At 39.4% G+C, this 20,171-nt stretch overlaps 1 protein-coding gene across 1 annotated transcript in view; it reads left to right on the top strand.

Annotated features, from left to right (window-relative positions):
* Nucleotides 1–20,171, top strand: part of LOC132822949 (zinc finger and BTB domain-containing protein 46-like) — a 93,529-nt gene that overhangs the window by 22,268 nt on the left and 51,090 nt on the right. Inside the window, exon 3 of the mRNA XM_060836386.1 lies at nucleotides 12,002–12,978. Coding sequence (XP_060692369.1) covers nucleotides 12,002–12,978 — 977 coding nt within the window. The remainder of the gene's footprint in view (nucleotides 1–12,001; nucleotides 12,979–20,171) is intronic.

Here is a 20,171-nt window from a genome sequence, read left to right as displayed (position 1 = left end):
ACTGGTTGCCTGCAGTCTTGAGTCTCTGGAAACGAAGAAGCTGTCAAAGTTGGCACAAAAAGAAGCCCCAAGAGTTGCAAGTGTCTCTCCTTCTCTCAGTGGATGTTTCTTGGAACCTGAGATTTTACGATTACCAATATTTTTAACTATGTTAACGCTGGTGAACTAAACTGTGACCACTTTCCGAAGCCTCTGACCCAACTTTATTTCAGTCCAAACTGACTGACTATCATCAATATATGGTGGTCAACAATTTTCATTTTGTAAACAAGATGACCCTTGGATTGTAAGGGTTCATCAAGTTCTATCCTTTGTTGGCTAAGTGTCTGAAACAGAGGTGTTTTTGTTCCGTTTTAAAGCAAGTATTAATTTGCAGAGCTGATAATCTTTTTTGAGGTATTTTGTGAACAGGAGATATCATTGTAATTCCAGAAAATAGATTAGTGTGAGTTAGAGTTTACCACTCATAAATAGTCAGTTTTGTTTGATAGTCTTATTTTGGGTTATTTAAGAAGCCTGGTCTAAGTCTTGCTATCTGGTGGAGTTGGGGAGCTTCATTACCAGTCCATTCCTCATGTCACAGTTGAAACAGCTCTGTCTGAAAATAAGTGAGAAGTTGCACAACATTTACATTAATTGAAATTAAAACTGTTTTTGTGCCCTTTGAAAAGCTGGAAAATGGCACCATTATTTATTGAGTGTCAGTTATCTGTTGTCGGCATCAAATTGTAGGCCTGTAACAATATTGGTTAGTTCAAGAATGTGTGGTAATACCCATGCCAGCAACTCTGAGAAGCAAAGATTTGCTTTATTGTTTGTAGTTAGAGATATTCAGACTTGGCTGAAATAAATTAAAAACAAATGCAAGATCAGTGCTTTATTTATGGTGTTATTTCAGAGCTTCATATAATAAATATAGAATTTGTTTTTACTGGCAGATTATTATGACTAAGAAGGATAGCAGTTATGTAGCGTTAGTATATAAAACTTGTTCGGCTAAAATTGTGTAGTAAAGTTGAACTTAGTTGCTGTCATAATATCAGAGGTGTGACCCATGCTTACTTTATGAAGTCTGATCTGGAAAAAGCTGAGTAGTCTGGCATTCGAGTAGCCCAAATAAAGAGGATTCATGGTCAGGATAATTTCAATGCAATGAATAGATGCTGATTTCAGAAATAGAATGAAGTGATTTTTCTTTTGATGCTTTAGGATTGTATTATTTATGTACTGCAGGGGACACAAAATAAATACTTTAAAATCTAAATTACTAAGTTAAGCTATGTCTGTCTCAAATCTCTCATGATCCTTATATGAAAAGGAAATCTGAGATTTTGTTGAGAAAATCATGAGTTTAATGTTACTGCTAATGAATTATCTAGCAATTTATGGCAAGGAAGCAACGCATTGTGAATTGCTTTAAGATATTGTGGTGTCATTTGTCCTTGGCAAAACACAGCACACCCACACATACCCCATGCATTGTGAAGCTAATGCATTTTCACTAATGGCCAATTAAATGTTTAGTCAAAAGTTGGTCTCTACTGAACCCCAGTATCTTGTTAATGAACTAACAAACACTTTAAATACTTGTCAATATCCCCAGTTTAAATATTTTCCTTAGCATTATGTACTTTTCTGATGCATCCAATTTTTAATCATTAATGTTGATCTTCAGTTGGTACACCAAGCACTGCTTAATTCTTGGTTGAATTTAATGTCTACTAAAAATTGAAGGTATTAAAATACAAGCACAGAAATTGGGAACAGAAATAGGTCATTGGGCCCTTCAAGATGGCTTCACCATTCAGTGATATTTAGCTAATCTGATATCGACATTCTGGATTAGTGGTGCTGGAAGAGCACAGCAGTTCAGACAGCATCCAAAGTACAGCGAAATCGACGTTTCGGGCAAAAGCCCTTCATCAGGAAGGGTTGTGCTCTTCCAGCGCCACTAATCCAGAATCTGATATTGACATTGACTACTTAGCACTTAGTCAAGCATCTGTGTATCTTTACCTTAAAAGAAAACTCAGACATTGTCACCACTGTATGAGGAAGAGTTCCAAAGATACAAAATCCTCAAAGCCCCCTTATTTTTAATTACTGATCCCAGTGCTAGATTTTTCCTTATGAGGAAACATCTTCCCACATCCACTCTATAAAGACCTTTCAGGATCCAGTATATTTCAGTCAAGTCAGTACTAAGTTCTTTTTTGTGAGGTGCTTACACACTTGATGCAACTGCAACATACCAACTTCAGTGAACAAGGAACCAAGTTTATTAAATACAGTACAGTACAAGCTTTTGGAGAAACTTTGAACATTCCTTGCCGTACTTGCAAGGCATGTCTAGGGAAGCTCTCTCTGAACAAAGGAAACAGTCCTTCCTTTATACAAAATCTTTACGTCACAGTTAGTAATGCTAACAAGACAACCCCCAGTCACTTCCTCACAGTCATATGCCACTCGATACAATGCAATGACCACCTCACCTTAAGAAATAATGTAATGCAAATCATCTCTTAATGGTCAAATCTGGTGTTAAATTTTTCAAGTACAGGGAGTAGTCAGAATTCCAACTATAATGTTCTTATTGATTTCTGAATAGGTGATGATGACAGTGTAAATCATCACTGAATGGCAAGGGATGGAAATATAAATCTCCGACATTCTACCGATAAGACAGAAACAAAGACCCACCACCCTACCCTCAGGACTTTCAATTTCTAGCAGGTCAACAGAGCAAATTAACTCTTTAATATTCCATCACCTCTTCCTTTTTGAAACTCCAGTTGGTAGAAGTGTCGTCTGTCTGAGCTTTATAAGAAATCCACACAGTGCAGGTATTAGTCTCTGTATGTTTCTCAGAAAATACCCCAAAGCTTCTGATAAACCATTGATCCAGGCTGTTTATAGGCACCTGATTTTTTTTTCCCCATTGTAAATGGAGATTAAAATCCTCAATGATCACTATACCTTTTGGACAAGCTCCGATTCTTTCTTGTTTGTAACCCATCCTACAGTGTGCTTCTCCCATAATTGATGACTTGTCTTTCGCATTTTCCATCTCTACCTCAGTCACTTCATACATCTTGGAGTCCTGAATTTAGGCCACCCCTCTCTATTGTGCTTGTACCTTCAGTAATTGAACAAAACCATTTTTCCATATTTTTGCAACCCCATGTACTAAGACGTTTCAGTGTCTCCAAACCTATTAGAATTGCAGTGCCATCTCTCATATGTTCTGGCATCAGCTCTTAGTTACTTCGATTTGCGCACTCAGTTCATTTGTTTGGTTCTGAATGCTATGTGCATTCAGTTACTGAGTTTTACTTTTGGCATTCTATTATTATTGTAACCTGTATCTGATCTACTGAGTCATTACCCTTTAACCCTTTCTGTCATGATGTATCTTATCATTTCCTTCATTCATACTTGTTGGAAAACTATCAATTATCTGTCAATATTGCAGAAACAGTCACTTAAAGCCTGAATAACTTCGTAAGTTTTATGTAAACTTTAAAATGGTGCTCTTTTATTTTGGAAAATTTGGGATATTTATTGTTGATAATATGAATTCAAGTTAATTATATTCCAGCTTCAGTATAATGTGTAATGTCCAAGAATAATTTTTGAATGTACCTTTTCTTTAATTTCCAGAAGCATTGGTATTTTAGTAAGAAATGTAAAGCCTACAGCTTAACACTGAATGACCTTCGTCTTTTAAGATAACATTTCTGGAATTGGTTTGGTATATGCAATGTTACCAACAAATGGCTCTACTTTACTCCTCAAATGATTGGTGGATTTGAGTTATGTGACATCGAAATTGAGGACTCTTGACTGGTTTGATCTTTAAAGCAACAATATATCAAACATTGTCACGTAATCATGGGAAACTATTGTTGATAAGAAGTTGTATAAGTGCAGTAGCTCAGTTCATCTGACTTTCAGATGAATTTATTTTGTTTTACACTCTCAGTTCATTTGCTTTGTTTTGCGTGCTGCTTGCATTCAGTTACAGAGCCTTGGGTTTTGTTTAGAGCCAAAACAGTCTCCCACAGTAGACTGTGTAGGCCATAGAATCAGAGTGAAAATGTGTTGCTGGAAAAGCGCAGCAGGTCAGGCAGCATCCACGGAACAGGAAATTCGACGATTCGGGCATAAGCCCTTCATCAGAGCTTATGCCCGAAATGTTGAATTTCCTGTTGCATGGATGCTGCCTGACCTGCGCTTTTCCAGCAACAAATTTTCAGCTCTGATACTCCAGCATCTGCAGACCTCACTTTCTCCTCATAGAATCAGAGATGTCCAGCACGGAAACAGACCCTTCGGTCCAACCCGTCCATGCCGACCAGATGTCCCAACCCCATCTTGACCCACCTGCCAGCATCTGGCCCATATCCCTCCAAACTCTTCCTATTCATATACCCATCCAAATGCCTCTTAAACGTTGCAATTGTACTAGCTTCCACCACTTCCTCTAGTAGCTCATTCCATACACGTACCACCATCTGTGTGAAAAAGTTGCCCCTTAGGTCTCTTTTATATCTTTCCCCTCTCACCCTAAACCTATGCCCTCTAGTTCTGGACTCCCCGACCCCAGAGAAGAGATTTTGTGTATTTATCCTATCCATGCCCCTGATGATTTTATAAACTTCTATAAGGTCACCCCTCCGTCTCCGACGCTCCAAGGAAAAAAAGCCCCAGCCTCTCCCTGTAGCTCAATTCCTCCAACCCTGGCAACATCCTTGTAAATCTTTTCTGAACCGTTTCAAGTTTCACACCATCCTCCCGACTGGACGTAGACCAGAATTGCACGCAATATTCCAACAGTGACGTAACCAATGTCCTGTACAGCCGCAACATGACCTCCCAACTCCTGTACTCAATACTCTGACCGATAAAGGAAAGCATACCAAATGCCGCCTTCACTATCCTATTTCCCTGCGACTGCACTCCCTAGGACCTTACCATTAATTGGATTGTGGGAGGAAACAGGAGCACCTGGAGGAAATCCACACAAACATTGGGAGTACGTGCAAACTCCACATAGACTGTCTCCAGAGGCGAGAAGCGAACCCAGGTCCCTGGCGCTGTGAGGCAGCAGTGCCAACTACTGAGCCACCGTGCCACCCCAAACCTAAAGCATATAGCCCTGTCCCAGTCTTTCATGTGACAAATGGGAATATTAACCACGACACTACTGAGGACAGCAACATAGGGAATATCTATTATTCAAAGAGGGAAAAAAGGCTAGTAAAAGGTCTTTGCTTCCTGATTTCTTTAAGAGGAACCTAATTTGGCTAGAGTCATAGAAATGTACAGCTTCAAAACAGACCCTTTGGCCCAACTCATCCATTCCTAGTCCTATTTGCTGGTATTTGGCCCATATCCCTCTTAATCTCATCTTATTCATGTACATATCCAGATGCCTTTTATATGTTGTAATTGTACCAGGCTGCATAATCTCCTCTGGCAGTTTATTCCATACATGTGCTACCCTCTCATGAAAAAGTTGCTGCCATAGATCCTTTCAAAATCTTTCCCACTCTCTTTAATGTATGCCATCTAATTTTGGACTCTCCCACCCTGAGGAAAGACTGTCTATTCTTCCTGTCCATGCCCCTTATGATTTTATAAGGTCACCTGTCAGCCTCTGCCACTCCAGGAAAATAGCCCCAGCCTATTCTGCATCTCCCTGTAGCTCAAACCCTCCTATCAGGCAACATGCTTGTTATTTTCTGAACTGTTTCAAGTTTCACAATGTCATTCCAAAGGAGGGAGACAAGAATTGAATGCAGTGTTCCAAAAGTGGCTGAACCAATGTCCTGTACAGCCATGGTATGATGTTCCAACTCCTATACCCGATGAATTGACCGATAAAGGCAAGTCAAACAAGCACTACTTTCACTACCCTCTTTGCCTGCAGCTCCACCCTGAAGGAACAATGAACCTGCACTCCAAGGTCTCTGGTAAGCAACACCTCTCAGGACCTTACCATTAAGTGTATAAATCCTGCCCTGATTTGCCTTTGCAAAGACAACACCTCATATTTATCTAAAGTAAACTATCTGTCACTCCTCAGCCCATAGGCCATGATCAAACGGGCCATTCTCTGGACATTTTCACTGATTTGCAAGAACTACAGAGTGATTGATTGGCCTGGAAAATATCTCTGATGTATCAGTTCAGTTGAGGCAGGAACGATTAATGGTTTTCTCAAGATAAAATCTTTTTTACTGCAGAGAGCAGGCAGTTTCTGCTGGGAAGAGCAACTGTGTATCTTTCTTTATTTTTTCTCTGTGTACTTCTGTACTTTATTTCCAGTTCAGTCATGTTCAGTTAGCTAAGAGCCAATCCACTTCACTTGTAAACAACTCCTCAGCTCGAGATTTGCCTACACATTGTAGGATCTGATAGCGACAAAAATAGAGTATAAATGAGTTTAAAATACCTTGCTGTGAAATTCTGGAATTCTTGTAAATCCCTATTTATAAAAAAGCTGTTCATTCTCATTGCAGTTCACAGTTTTTAAAGATGCAAAAATAAAAGACATGTTTCTTATGTAGATGCGACTCTGACTGAAAGATACAAAAATGATGTAATTTGCGGAGTAATAGTATGCAAATCCTTCTATCCTTAAAGATACGGCAAATTTGAAATAACTACCAGTGTGGATGTTGCCATTTTTTTAAAAGCGCCAACCATATGCTTAGTGTATATAGGAAACAAACCTGGATTCTGACATCATTCTGTCTGAAAATAATGTTTAGTGCCACAAATGTAATGAGTTTGAAGGTCAGCAGAGTTGAAGTGTGAAAAGGAACTTCCAAGGTGAGAAATTACCTGCTGAGGTTGAAATAGAGAAACATAACCCAGAAAGCTTACTGATAAATAATTTCCAGATTTTTATGAAATCTGGCGTTAGTCTAATTAAGAAGGACCTCCTCATTGCAGCAAAGTTGTGTGAAAGGAGATCAAAATTTGTTTGTAAATTATTCTCTGTAATATTGGCTGCAAGATCAGTACCCAGTTTCTACTTAAGAAAAATGAAAAGAATGATTAGTGACAGGTTAGTCTGTTTGATTGTAGGATGCGCATTTTAAAACTTAATTTTTACAAGTGTGATGCATGGACGTTTTTACATCCCACAAGAACAGATGAATATGACCTTAATTGAACTGTTGCAATTACCTGACCTTTGACATCAACAATGATTTATCCTTGTATTGCTCCTTTAGTTTCATTTAATTGCTAAAAGGGTATTCTGAAGGGTGTCATCAAGCAAAGTTTGACGTCAAATTACATTCCTCACTTCTGCTTGCTAGGTGGTGGAAAGGCTTTTGGAAGTTAGGTGGTGAGTTGCTGTAGGCTACTAAACCAGTTCATGTTCTTAGTGGTTTAAAACTATTTTGCTCAGAGGTTGCAAACATTTTAACTGCTGTCCCATGTTGGAAGAACCTTCGTTTTTAAAACAGCTAAAGATAGTTGAACCCAGGAGATGGTGAACTCGTCCTGGACCTGAGATGATTGGCTTCCAGCAATCACAACTCTCTTCCCTTATGTTATGTGTGACTTCAACCAATGATGATCCTTTCCCTGATAACTATTTGGCTTCAGATTTTCCTGTATCGCCACACTCAAAGGATCCCTTCTGTCATGGGTAGTTGCTCCTCTCTGCTCTGCAATTTACCTCCATTGTTTGGACCAAGATGAAAGTGGGGTGTTGAGCCAAATGGCCATAGTTGTATTCCTGTTATCAATGCAAAGTTGTTCATGTTCCCTGTTATGCTGATAAAATACAAAATGTGTCCAGCCAGTGGGTCAGCCTAAAACAACAATTTTACAACATTTTTTGTCATCCGAAATGGCTGCACAAATTGTCAAATGTCATATTTGTTCATGTTGCCCAAGTGAGGAATTATTTCACTCTAACTCATAGTTTGGAAGGCTTTGCTTGTTTATGTTTCTTGCTTCACTTTGTTCCTTTGCTCACTTACTGTTGTTAGACATGATTTTGATTGATATGTTGGGATCAATTCTCTGCAAACTGGGAGTAAGTTCAAGTCTCCCACTTCTTTTGAATTACCCAAGAGCTTGAGGAGCCTATAAGTAAGTCCACATCATTTGCTATATGGAAATGTCTGGATTAACCAGAGTTGACTTGCCTATCAATCACAGCGATTTCTCCTGGGGTATGGATTGTTGCGATTGTTTGAACTTGGTGTTCTTGCATTAGTCCTAATGAGTGAAAAATGAAAACTTCAGCAACATCTCTCCGCTCAGCACTCATGTTCTCTATGACCAAGTGACTGTTCATTCTCTTTGTTTTGTTCAAAGCATAGCTAGTTTCTCAAATGTTAATATTTTACATATAAGCTTTGTTTTTATCTTGCTTTAGTTATTTGTGCTGAGACTGACATAATAAGGGTCTTAAATAATTAGCTTATGCTCCGGTGGGCACTTGAATTAAATGTGTACATGTTAAGTTCTTTTTTGTGAGGTCCTTACACACTTGATGCAACTGCAACACACTGACTTTTGTGAACAAACAACCAGATTTATTAAGCACAGTACCGTATAAGCTTAGAAGAAACCTTTAACACACCTCGTAGGGCTTCAGGGGTCATGACAAGAGCTCTCTCTGAACAAAGGAAACAGTCCTTCCTTTACACAAAATCTTTACATCACAGTAATGCCCACAGTCACATGCCACTCAAGATACAATGCAGTGACCACCTCACCGTGAGAAACAGCGTAATGCAAATCATCCCGTTAGCGGCCAGATCTGCTGTGAATTATATTTTTTTAATTACAGGGAGTAGTCAAAACTTCAAATTTTATTTCTTATTGATGTCTGAATAGGGGGTGAAAAATGTAAATCATCCCTGAATGGGAAGAAAATGGCCATGTAAACCTCCCACCATCCGCCTATAAGACAAAGACCCACCCCCTTACCCCAGGGCATTCAATTTCTTGAGATCAGTAGAATAAATTAACTCTTCAATATCACACGCAAGCTGTAAAATGTTTGCCACAATAAAAAGAAAACGCTGGAACTATTCAGGTGTGGAAGCATCTATGGCAAGGGATACAGTTCAAATTTGAATGACCCAAAGAGAGGTGGAGAGATAAGTTGTGTTGACTAAGTGGCATGCTGCACAACTGCTTGGACAGACTAGAAGAGTGGGCAAAGAGATGGCAGATGGGATATATTGTAGGAAAGTGTGAGATTATGCCTTTTGGTAGGAAAAATAGAGGGTTTGACTATTGTCAAAAGTTTCTAAATGTTTTGAAAAATCAGATGCACTAAGGGACTTAAGATGCCTAGTTGAGGATTCTAAATTTGCTCTACACGTTTAGTTGGCAGTTAGGAAGGAAAATGCTATGTTAACATTCATTTCAAGAGGGCTAGAATGGAAGAGTAGGGATGTCCTGCTGTGGCAGTATAAGGATCTGGTCTGACCGTATTTGAAATATTGTAAACAATTTGGACTTTGATATCTAAGAAAGGATATGCTGGCTTTGGAAAGGGGTCCAGAGGAAGTTCACAAAAACAATCCCCAGCAATGAAAGGTTTGATATGTGAAGAGTGAATGAGGACTCTAGTTCTATGATCGATGGAGTTCAGGAGGATGCAGGGGGGAAATTCTGCTTGAAACTTGCAGAATGCTGGGAGCTCAGGATAGAGTGGACCTGGAGAAGATGTTTCCACTAGTAGGAAATACTAGGACCTGAGGGAGAAGCTTAGGAACAAAGTGGCGATCCTTTTGAACTGAGGTGAAGAGGAATGTCTTCAGCCAGAGGTGGGGAACCTATGGAATTCATTGCTGGAGCCGGCTGTGGAAGCCAAGTCATTGATTGTATTTAAGACAGAGATAGGTTCTTGATTAGAAAACTGATCACAGGTTGTGGGGAGAAGGCAGAAGAACAGGGTTGAAAAAACATTAGCCATGATAGAACAATGTAGCAGACTCTGAGCCGAATGACCTAATTCTCCTCCTGTGTTTTAATGATCAGGATTAGAATCTGGGAAGTTGGGACTTAGACAAGCTGAGCAAGTTGTATCCAGGCAGGACTGGGATTTACTACTTAGCTCCATCCAGACTCATGGATTGTGCATCTGGATTTTCTGAGCCAATAGCTTTTCTACCTATTGCACTGATTTCATCTTTCACTAACAACACAATCCCAACTCCTTTCTGGCAAGTTATTTGTTAGTACTATGAAGGACTGAAAATCGAGGAGCAGGAGATGAGAACGTGGAGGGCAGTGACAATAGTAAAGCAAATAGATGGAAATGAAAAGTAGAAAGCAAAGCCTGAAGGCAGTGGAAACAGTTAGCAGCAAATCGTCATGGTACAAAAATACTAAAAAGATAAATATATTATATCCTAGAGTCCACACAGCATAAGATTGGTGAATTAACAACACAGGCATAAAGGGCTATACGATTGTGATGACAAGACAGGGCTACAAGGTGACCAAGATTAAGGAATGTACAAACGAGATTATTCAACCTTTAAGAAGGAAAGGCCATTCTTGTACAAGGATTTGAATATAGAAGCAAGCAAGTTTTAGTGCAAGTACATATGGCTTTTGGTGAGACCACATCTGAAGTATATTGTTTTCAGTAAGGAGACCAAAACTGCACAATGTGTACTTGCCAGCCAAAGAGTACAACAAAGGTTTACTAAACTGATTTGTGTGATAGCAGATTTATGTTAAATTGGAAGCTAAAATGCTTTCAACTTAAACCCAGCTTATGTTGAGCTTCATTAGAATAATACAGCAGGCCAATGATATAAACGTGACCATGCAAACAAAGTGGTGAATTCAAATGGCAAGACATTGGAAGTTTGGGGTTCTGTTTGTGAATTGAACAGAGGTGTTCCACAAAGTGATCATTCTGTCTGAATTTCATTTCATTGATGCAGTGGCAATGATATTGTGACTAACAAATGTGTCATAGTAAATTGAAAGAACTACAGGTAAATTGCTGTTGCACAAGAAAGGAGTGATTTAAGGTTTTAAGAGAGGAGATAAAGGGCAAGGTGTTATATCACCTCCAGTTGAAGGGAAGGTGCCATGGGAAAAGGACAAGGTGTTGAGGGTGATTGAGCTGTCAGAGAGGCAACGGTTCTGGCAAAATACTAATTGGAGGGAAAGTTTTGAGAAATTAGAAGCAGCATGGTGGAGAAGGCTGAAATAACAAAGACTGACGCATTGAAGACAGAAGCTGATGTGTTTGAAAGTTGGGACAAGGAGAATCCTCCAAGATGGGATAGAAAGCATGAAAACCGAAATGCACATACTGAGTCAGAAACAGTTGAGGGCCTCATCGACCATGGTTGGTGAGATCCATAGTGAGATAAAAAGAGAGCATCAGAATTGCTTTTGTAGAAAGTGACATGAAAAGAAGAATTGCACTGGAGAGACTTGAATAGTAGGCAAATTGAAGGAGGCAAGGTGTGAGGAAGTGCGATCAGAGTAGTTGCAAATAGCCCATGCCCAAGAAGGAAAGACAAGAAAAGGAAGTGAAGGGAACTGTTGGATTGATCATCCAAAGGCGAGAAGGATAAGCATTGGAAGCGAAGCTGAAGCTTTGGCGTGCCTTCTCACTTAATAGTTCATTCTGTCCTATTAATTCTTTTGTGGGCCGTGCTTATCATCTGCATTCTAAAGGTTTTAACTCTAAACTGTAGAAGAAACTACTGCTTTTCTTGTTGTTTTGGGTAGCAAATTGATTTTAATGAACTGTATGCTACAGTACTGAAGATTGTCGTGCTGTGTAATGTTTTCTGAATGTACATTATGAAATATTCAGCAATGTTTATGAATTTATAGTTGGTTCTGTTTACTGTCAGACATAGCTTTGCATTTGGTGAAAATTATATTGTTCATGGCCACTTAAAATTGGATTAGAATTCTGGTTTTGTTTTACCATTCATGTTGTGCAAAGTTGATACTGATTTTCTTCATTCTTTCCTGTTATTAGGATTCAGAAACAACAGCAATATCTGTCAATGAATAATCGGAAGGATGACATGGAGATCACTTCCCATTATCGCCACTTACTGCAGGAGTTGAATGAACAGCGACAACATGGCATCTTGTGTGATGTCTGCATCATTGTAGAGGGGAAAATATTCAAAGCACATAAAAATGTCTTGCTTGGTAGTAGTCGCTACTTCAAAACCTTGTACTGTCAAGTGCAGAAGATGTCCTCAGACCAGGCCACAGTGACTCATTTGGACATTGTCACAGCGCAAGGTTTCAAAGTAATCATTGATTTTATGTATTCAGCACACCTTGCACTGACTAGCAAGAATGTCATTGAAGTGATGTCAGCTGCAAGCTATTTGCAGATGACAGACATAGTTCAGGCATGTCACAGTTTTATCAAGGCAGCTTTAGATATCAGTATAAAGACTGAGCCATCAGAGGATATAATGGAGTATGATATGGGAGCTCCCTCAAGCAGCAGCATTGATATTGTGACACCAGTAGCAGTGGGCAGGAGTAGTTCTCCCTGGTTGGAAAGGCGACGAACAAGCCCTGCAAATTCTTCTGGCGATTCGGCGATTGCAAGCTGTCATGATGGTGGGAGCAGCTATAGTAAAGAAGAACATGAGCAGAAAACTGACAGTCATGATGACATCTCATCGCAGTCTCTCTGGTCCAGTGATGTTGGTTACAATTCATTTAGAGTCAAGGAGGAACAGATATCTCCTTCCCATTATGGAGGTGTTGAACTGAGAGAATCTCATCTTGGCAAGGGCAGCACTTCACAGAACACCTTTTCTGATCCGGTCCCTGAGGTGTGGCAGCTGCCTGGCCGAAAAAAGAATCGTAAAAATAAGCAAACAGTGCGCCATATTACACAGCATGTTGAAGTCGACAGTAGAGCCAGCTCTCCAGTGCCATCGATGCTTACTGTTACAGGGTGGCCATATAACAGCCGGGATGGATCAGGTAAGCTCAAGATTAAAATAAATTAATGTTTTCTTGAAATGTGATGGATATTGCCAATTACTAAATCTTGCACTGCAGAACAAAATTATTCCTTGAATTGTACCTGGGCTTTTTGATAACTGTCCAAATAGTCCTGTTGTTCTTTCCCTCTACCTCAAAATATGTTATAGTAAATCTGACAGTAATGTTAAATTTGTCACTTAAGTTAAATAGTCTAACCATCTTTTCATGGTAAGAATAGATAAAACATTTTCAGTGGTTAGGCGCAAAATTTGCACATTCGCAAAGAAATGCCATTGAAGCTGCATGCATTGATACACAAGACTCTGTTTTTTATCTCTGCAAACAACGTAAATATACTGTGTCTGTTCCACCTTGGCAAAATAACTGACAGTCATTCATTGCTATAGTTCTCCAGGAAAGCTGCAGTAATCAGCGTTAACCTAGCTGGTTTAAAATTTAAAACGTTGCAGTTAAATTTAATCATTAATTGATGCACTTTTACTAATTGGAATCCACCAGTCAACAAATCAGCACTCTTGTACAGTATAGCTATTGGTTTTCTTCTGTATTTGTTTACTTGTCAGTTGTCCTGGTGAGTTTGTTGAAATGCATTGAGAAAATGTCTTAGCAATAATCAAGTTCTGTACTACCAAATAACTAAGAGCTAATTTATTGAATTTGACATAAATCATGGTGGGTATTTTCAATTTTCATTTCAAGATTGAAAATGGAAATTTTTTTTGCCATTTCAACATTTGAAATGATTGCACTGTGGAATATGTTGTGTGGACTGCAACTGTGTTAACTTGCCTAAATTCTTAGGTATGGTATTGAATTTCTATGGACGCTATTTGAAAATTTGAATGAAGTGGCTTTTAACAACAGCTTTGAATCTCAAGTTTAGTTGTTCACATAGTTGAAGCAGACTGAAATTTGGAGTTTCTATTTGCATGGGGGTTCAGCGGTTAGCACTGCTGCCTCACACAGCACCAGGGTCCCAGATTCGATTCCAGCCTTGGGTGACTGTGCAAACTCCACACAGACACACACATAGGGAGAACGTGCACACTCCACACAGACATTCTCCCCGTGTCATGGTGGCTCAGTGGTTAGCACTGCTGCCTCACAGCACGAGGGTCCCAGATTCGATTCCAACCTTGGGTGGCTGTCTGTGTGGAGTTTGCACATTCTCCCCATGTCTGCGTGGGTTTTCTCCAGGTGCTCTGGTTTCCTCCCACAATCCAAGGACATGCAGGTCAGCTGAATTGGCCATGCTAAATTGCAGGAATGCTGCCTGAACTGATGTGCTTTTCTAGCACCACTCTACTCCAGAATCTGGTTTCCAGGATCTGCAATCGTTGTTTTTACCATTTTAAATTGCCCATAATGTTAGGTACATTAATCAGAGGGAAATGGGTCTGGATGGGTTACTCTTCGAAGGGTCGGTGTGGACTAGTTGGGCTAAAGGGCCTGTTTCCACACTAGGGAATCTAATCTAATGCCTGCTGAATAGTTGCTGGTTATTCCAGAAGTTAAATTCAAATGTGTGAGATTGTCATTTGATTATTCATGCTTCATATGTTTAACTCTCCTACAATCAGTTCACAGTGCGATATTTTTATCTCTGTTGATTTGAGCTGAACAAGGGACTGACCGATTTATTCTTGAATGAATACATGTGCTTTTGTCTTCTCTTGTCTGTTAAACGATTGCCTCCCCTACAGTTCACTTGCATGGAATACACTGTGCCCTGCAGGCAGCTCTTTTGCTGTCCATTATTTTCTAGCAAATGGCTCTAGACTAGGCAGGTACGAATTAATCACTTAACACAAGGATTCCTGCCTAAGTGTCTTATGAATTTCCACCTTGATTAAAGTTGTTGCGATCGTGAACATGTTCATACGTTGTTTAAAATACTCCCTTTTGTTTTGCACTAAGTTACTTAAAATACATTTTTCAGTTTGCTCATGTAGTAAAATGAAGGGACTGGAAACTCAGGATCTCATGTTAAATTAGTAAAGCTGTTCCACAAATTGACTAAATTTGCATTTAGTCATTCCAGTGCAGAGGCGACTACACTGAGCATGGCCTCTTAAATTCAAAGTACGCAAAGTACTAGACAAAATGCTAAGCTGCATCTCTTGGAGTGGTTGAGGTTCTAGGTGATGGGAATTAACTCCCGGTATAAAGCCTGAGTCAGTGAGTGGTAATGATTACATCAGTTGATCTCATCAATATGTCTTGATGTATAGTACATACTAGCAAAGGTGCAAGTAGAGTAATCCGAGTGAAAGATGATGAGATGAGGTCAATACTTTTACGAAAGACAGAGGAAAATGTGGGAACAAATCAAGTAATGACAGGAATGTCAATAAGGAAGAGGTCAGAGCAGCGTTCCAAGGATTGAAGAATGGAAAAACAGTGGGGTTGGATGGTATGGAAGCAGCATTATGGGCCTGTCTGGGTTAATGTGAGGTCCAGGTCCTCAAAAGCTAATCATTTATATCATCATAGAGAAAATCTCAAGGCCATGAGGCAAAGCATGTTGGCACCAATAGTCAAAGGAAAGACAGACATTCAGCTTGTAAATAAACATAAGAATTAAACATGAAACATGAGTGTGTTTATGGAAACCTGTGATGCCAAGAGGAAGCTTACAGGTGCAAATCTTGTTTTCAGGCAAGTGGTGGAGAAATATCAGGAAGACATTGAACATTGAAGGTTGTGTTCATTGCTCTAGGAAAAAGTTTATGACTGGGTGCTTAGGATGGAGCTGGTTGTTGTTTTCCTCGAAGTGCATGCTTAAGGAATACCAGACAAGTGAGCAGCAGTGTGCAGAAAGGAGAAAGTTTCAAAGCCAAAGTTTGGGTGGCTCTGTGGATTGGGAACGGAGTCCCTTTGTCTGGATATTCCAGCTGAGCAAGTGAGACGGGAAGTGCCACGGTCAATGATGTTTGCACTGTTGTTGATCCCTTCCATCACTTTATTGATGATCGAAAGCAGACGGGTGGAAATTGTCTGGCTTGAATTTGTCCTGCTTTTTGTGCACAGCAAGTAGCTGGACAATTTTCCACATTGCAGGGCAGATGCCAGTGGTGTTGATGTATTGGACTGCTTGGTTTGGTGCATGGCAAGTTCTGAGGTTCAGGTTTTCAGTAATGCTCCCCGAATGTTGGGGCTCATGTCCTTTGTAGGATCTAGTGCTTTAAACTGTTTCTTAATGTGGGAGAAGCTGAAAGACATAATAGATGAGTTTTGCTTAATTTGTCCTGTATATTGACATAGTTGTGTGAACTTACCATTTATATGTTACAAAGTAGCACTTGTGTTGAATTAATGTAGTGCCTAATGAGCTGGTCATTTCAGTTTTGCCTTTAGTCCTAGGAGAAGATATGTCCTAATATTCAAATGGGGTCCAGCTGATGACACGAAAACATCTAACAATGGCAATTAGTGCAGTGTCAGGCCACCTCCAAATGAATTTGTACAAATTTGCAGTGTAATTGAGTAAACATTATAAGTTAGGAGTTATTTTTGTGAAATAAGTACATTCGTCATGCCAGTCAGTAGATTTGCCTGTTGAACAGAACAGTGGGGAGAATGTAATGTCATGATAGTGGTAAAATACGAAGAAAGAACTTTGGATACTAGAGATCTGAAACAAAAATAAATTTGGTGAAATTCAGTAGGATTGATGGGGAGAAATCAGTTCATGTTGTGAGTCTGGTGATTCTTCATCAGAACTCAGATCAATTTTTGACTCCTGTCATCTGATTTTAATATCTGGGACCGGTTATCAGATGTTTCATGGAACTCTTGAAAGTATGCAGCAACCGTCGAGGTTAGATCAGTTCCATGAAACATCTGATAATTCTCCATTTGACTTCCTCCCTCTCAAAGGACGTGATCTCTTGATACAGCAATTTGGATATGTGTTAATGTACTGAGAGCAAAACGTCAATTAAACGATCTTGGTCTTCGATTTTAATCTAAAACCTCAAATTCACTATAAGGACTTTTATAATTGCATATACTTTTAAATTGTTTTAGTGTTTAGCACACTCTCATTTTTTAACATTTATACCAGTTTTTCTATGTTTAATGCCATGCCTTTTCTTAGTGTTTGCAATCAAAAAATAGCTTTTCCTTTCATTCAAGTAATCCTTGTCGTTAGTTCCTTATTCGATTCTGCTGGACTGGCAAACTACATGAAGAATGGCTACGCTGCACAAAGAATTAAAGATGTTTGTTGCAGCCAGCTAAGATGATTAAAACCCAATTCATCCTCCTCACCTAATTGTATCAATAGATAGACTTGAATAAACGAGTGGAATCCTCACATTGCCTCTGACTTGAAAAGAAAGAAGTGAATGATTTAAAGCAATGAGAATGAGCCATGTTAAGCCAGAATTACTTGCTGATCAATTCATTTTGGCTTACTTTGGAAATTGCCATGATCACAAATGCCAAGCTTCAGCCTGTTTGGTTCTCACTACATTGAATTAAGTGAAAGCATATCACATGGTGGCTCAATGGTTAGCACTGCTGTCTCACAGCACCAGGATCCCAGGTTCAAGTCCAGCCTTGGGTGACTGTAAAGTTTGCACATTCTCCCTGTGTCTGCGTGGGTTTCCTCCAGTGCTCTGGTTTCCTCCCACAGTCACAAAGATGTGCAAGTCAGGTGAATTGGACATACTAAATTGCCCACAGTGTTAGGTGCATTAGTCAGAGGGAAATGGGTCTGGGTGAAGGGCCTGTTTCGATGCTGTCAGGAATCTAATAACATGTGGACTCTGATAACATCCCTTCTGCTGTGTTGAAGATCTGTGTTTGAGAGCTAAGCCATGTTTGTTGAAAAGTTGTTTAGGTGCAACATTGGCTTCTGCTCAAAAAGAGTTTAGTATTTTATCAGTCATGTCCTGTGTGCCAAAAAGGGAAAATCAACCCTGGCCTATATATTGGCTGCGAAACTACTCTTATTCATCAGCAAATTAATCTAATGTATTGGCAATATTATCAAGCAATATAACTCTCCATTCGTCAGAATCAAAGCTTGCACAAAGCTGCCTGTGGTTGTTTTGAAGCCAATCATCACTGCAGGAATTCCACTGGGCAGTGTCTTAGGCCCAGCCATCTTCATATAGCTGCTTTATCGGTAACCTACCTAGTAACAATATGCATGGTGTAATTGCTGCCTGCCACTTAAGTGTCAAGCATCGAAATTCTCTAACAACTGGGTTTCTAACCAACTTAAATTGATTTAGCAGTATTACCACTGTAAATACCTCAATGTCACCATCCTGGAGGTCGCTAAAATAAAGCTAAGAAGTGTGGATGCTGGAAATCTGAAACACAAACAGAAATTGGTGGAAAAACTGCACAAATGTAACCATACCTGCTGAGTTTCTTTAATTCCTGAGTTTGTTTCAGGTTGGTCAGATTTACAAATGGATCGTTCACCAACATTTCGAGAGGAAACTTGGAATGAGCAGTAAAGACCGGTTACTAATTTTTGTAAGCGATGAGAGAACAAATATTACTAAGTGGCACCCAGTTAGAAAAAAGCTTTTGGCTGTTGTTTGGGTTAAAATATCTGGTGTAACAATCAAGACATTCGTATCTCATTCTTAAATCATGCCCTCTGTGTTTGGTTCTTTTCGTCTTGATTGTTGCACACTTGATGCAACTGCAATACGCCAATCTCTGTGAACAAACAAAATTTTATTAACCAAGTACAAGCTTTGGAGGATCACTTAACACTCTTAGCTTGCAAAGTGTGTCGAGAGAGGCTGTCTGAACAAAGGAATAGTCCTATCTTTATATAAGATCTTTACATCACAGTCAGTAATGCCCACAAGGCAATCCCCAGTCACATGCCACTCAAGACGCAGTGCAATGATTTGACCATTTCCAGAAACAATGTAATGTAAGTCATTCCCTAAAGGTAAGATCTGGTGTAAATCATTTTTTTTAACAGTAGGGAGTTGTCAGAATTTTAATTGCAAAGTTCTTATTGATCCTGAATAGATGATAATGTAAATTCTTTTACGTTGTACCAGCAAGATAGAAAAACATAGCACCCTACCCCCGGGCCATCCAATTTCTGACAGGTCAGCAGAGCAAATTAACCCCTTCATATCTCGTTAGCTTCCAGATTATAACATTAACAGAATTAGCGCATCTATTACAACAGTTATTGTCAGGGCTGCAAACATAATGTGTAAATCACTCAAATATCTAAATTGATGAAAGTTAAACCTGGTCATGAGAATGTGTATAAGGAATGAGCAGGTAGGGAAAGAGGTAAAAACAATGACTGCAGATTCTGGATCAGTGGTGCTGGAAAGAGTTGAGTTTAGGGTTGCAGGACAAAAGTTCAGTTAGCATGACTGTGACCAGCTAAGAACATGCAATAAACAGTGATGTGCTGGAGGCAAGATAATGCTTTAGCGAGGTAAAGAATATCTATTGTTAAAAATCCAACAACACCAGTTTATAGTCCAACAGGTTTAATTGAAAGCACACCAGTTTTTGGAGCGCTGCTCCTTCATCAGGTGATAGTGCCTGATGAAGGAGTGGTGCTCCAAAAACTGGTGTGCTTTCAATTAAACCTGTTGGAATGTAACCTGGTGTTGTGTGATTTTTAACTTTGTACACCCCAGTCCAACACCAGCATCTCCAAATAATATCAATTGTGTAATGCCAGATGGCTTAATCTTTACTGTTGATGCTTTCAAATTGTAATGGTCACCCAGTCAATATAGCCGAGGCTGTTGCTCCCTGTAAGTGACTATGTAATTCCTGAAGAGTCTGCTCTTCGAGAGAAGGCTGTGAACTCATGTCTTTGTGAACATGGTCGATCATGTCTTCAGGGCTTGGAATAAAGATGAAGGAGGTAGAGCCATACTGTGTCTGAGTGTTTGCTTCGACTTATACAGAAACAGGGTGACAGTAATGTGAACATGAGCAATCGCTTAAATGTTTTTTGAGCATCCAACAATGGCAAAATACACAGAATATTTCATGGAATTACTGAACAGTATTGTGTTGCTTAAGGATGGCAAGTTACTAAGATTTACAGGAGTTTAAAGTATTGACAGAAGTTTGTTCTGTTTGGAAGTAATTCCATGTAATCTGTGCAGGTATTATCTTTTAAGATTTGGACTAATAATTATGCATGAGTTTTTCCA

This window comes from Hemiscyllium ocellatum, chromosome 15, assembly GCF_020745735.1.
Source record: "Hemiscyllium ocellatum isolate sHemOce1 chromosome 15, sHemOce1.pat.X.cur, whole genome shotgun sequence".
NCBI classification, from domain to species: domain Eukaryota; kingdom Metazoa; phylum Chordata; class Chondrichthyes; order Orectolobiformes; family Hemiscylliidae; genus Hemiscyllium; species Hemiscyllium ocellatum.
The sequence above is the reverse complement of the archived record's forward strand: the minus strand, read 5'-3'. Positions and strand labels throughout refer to the sequence as shown.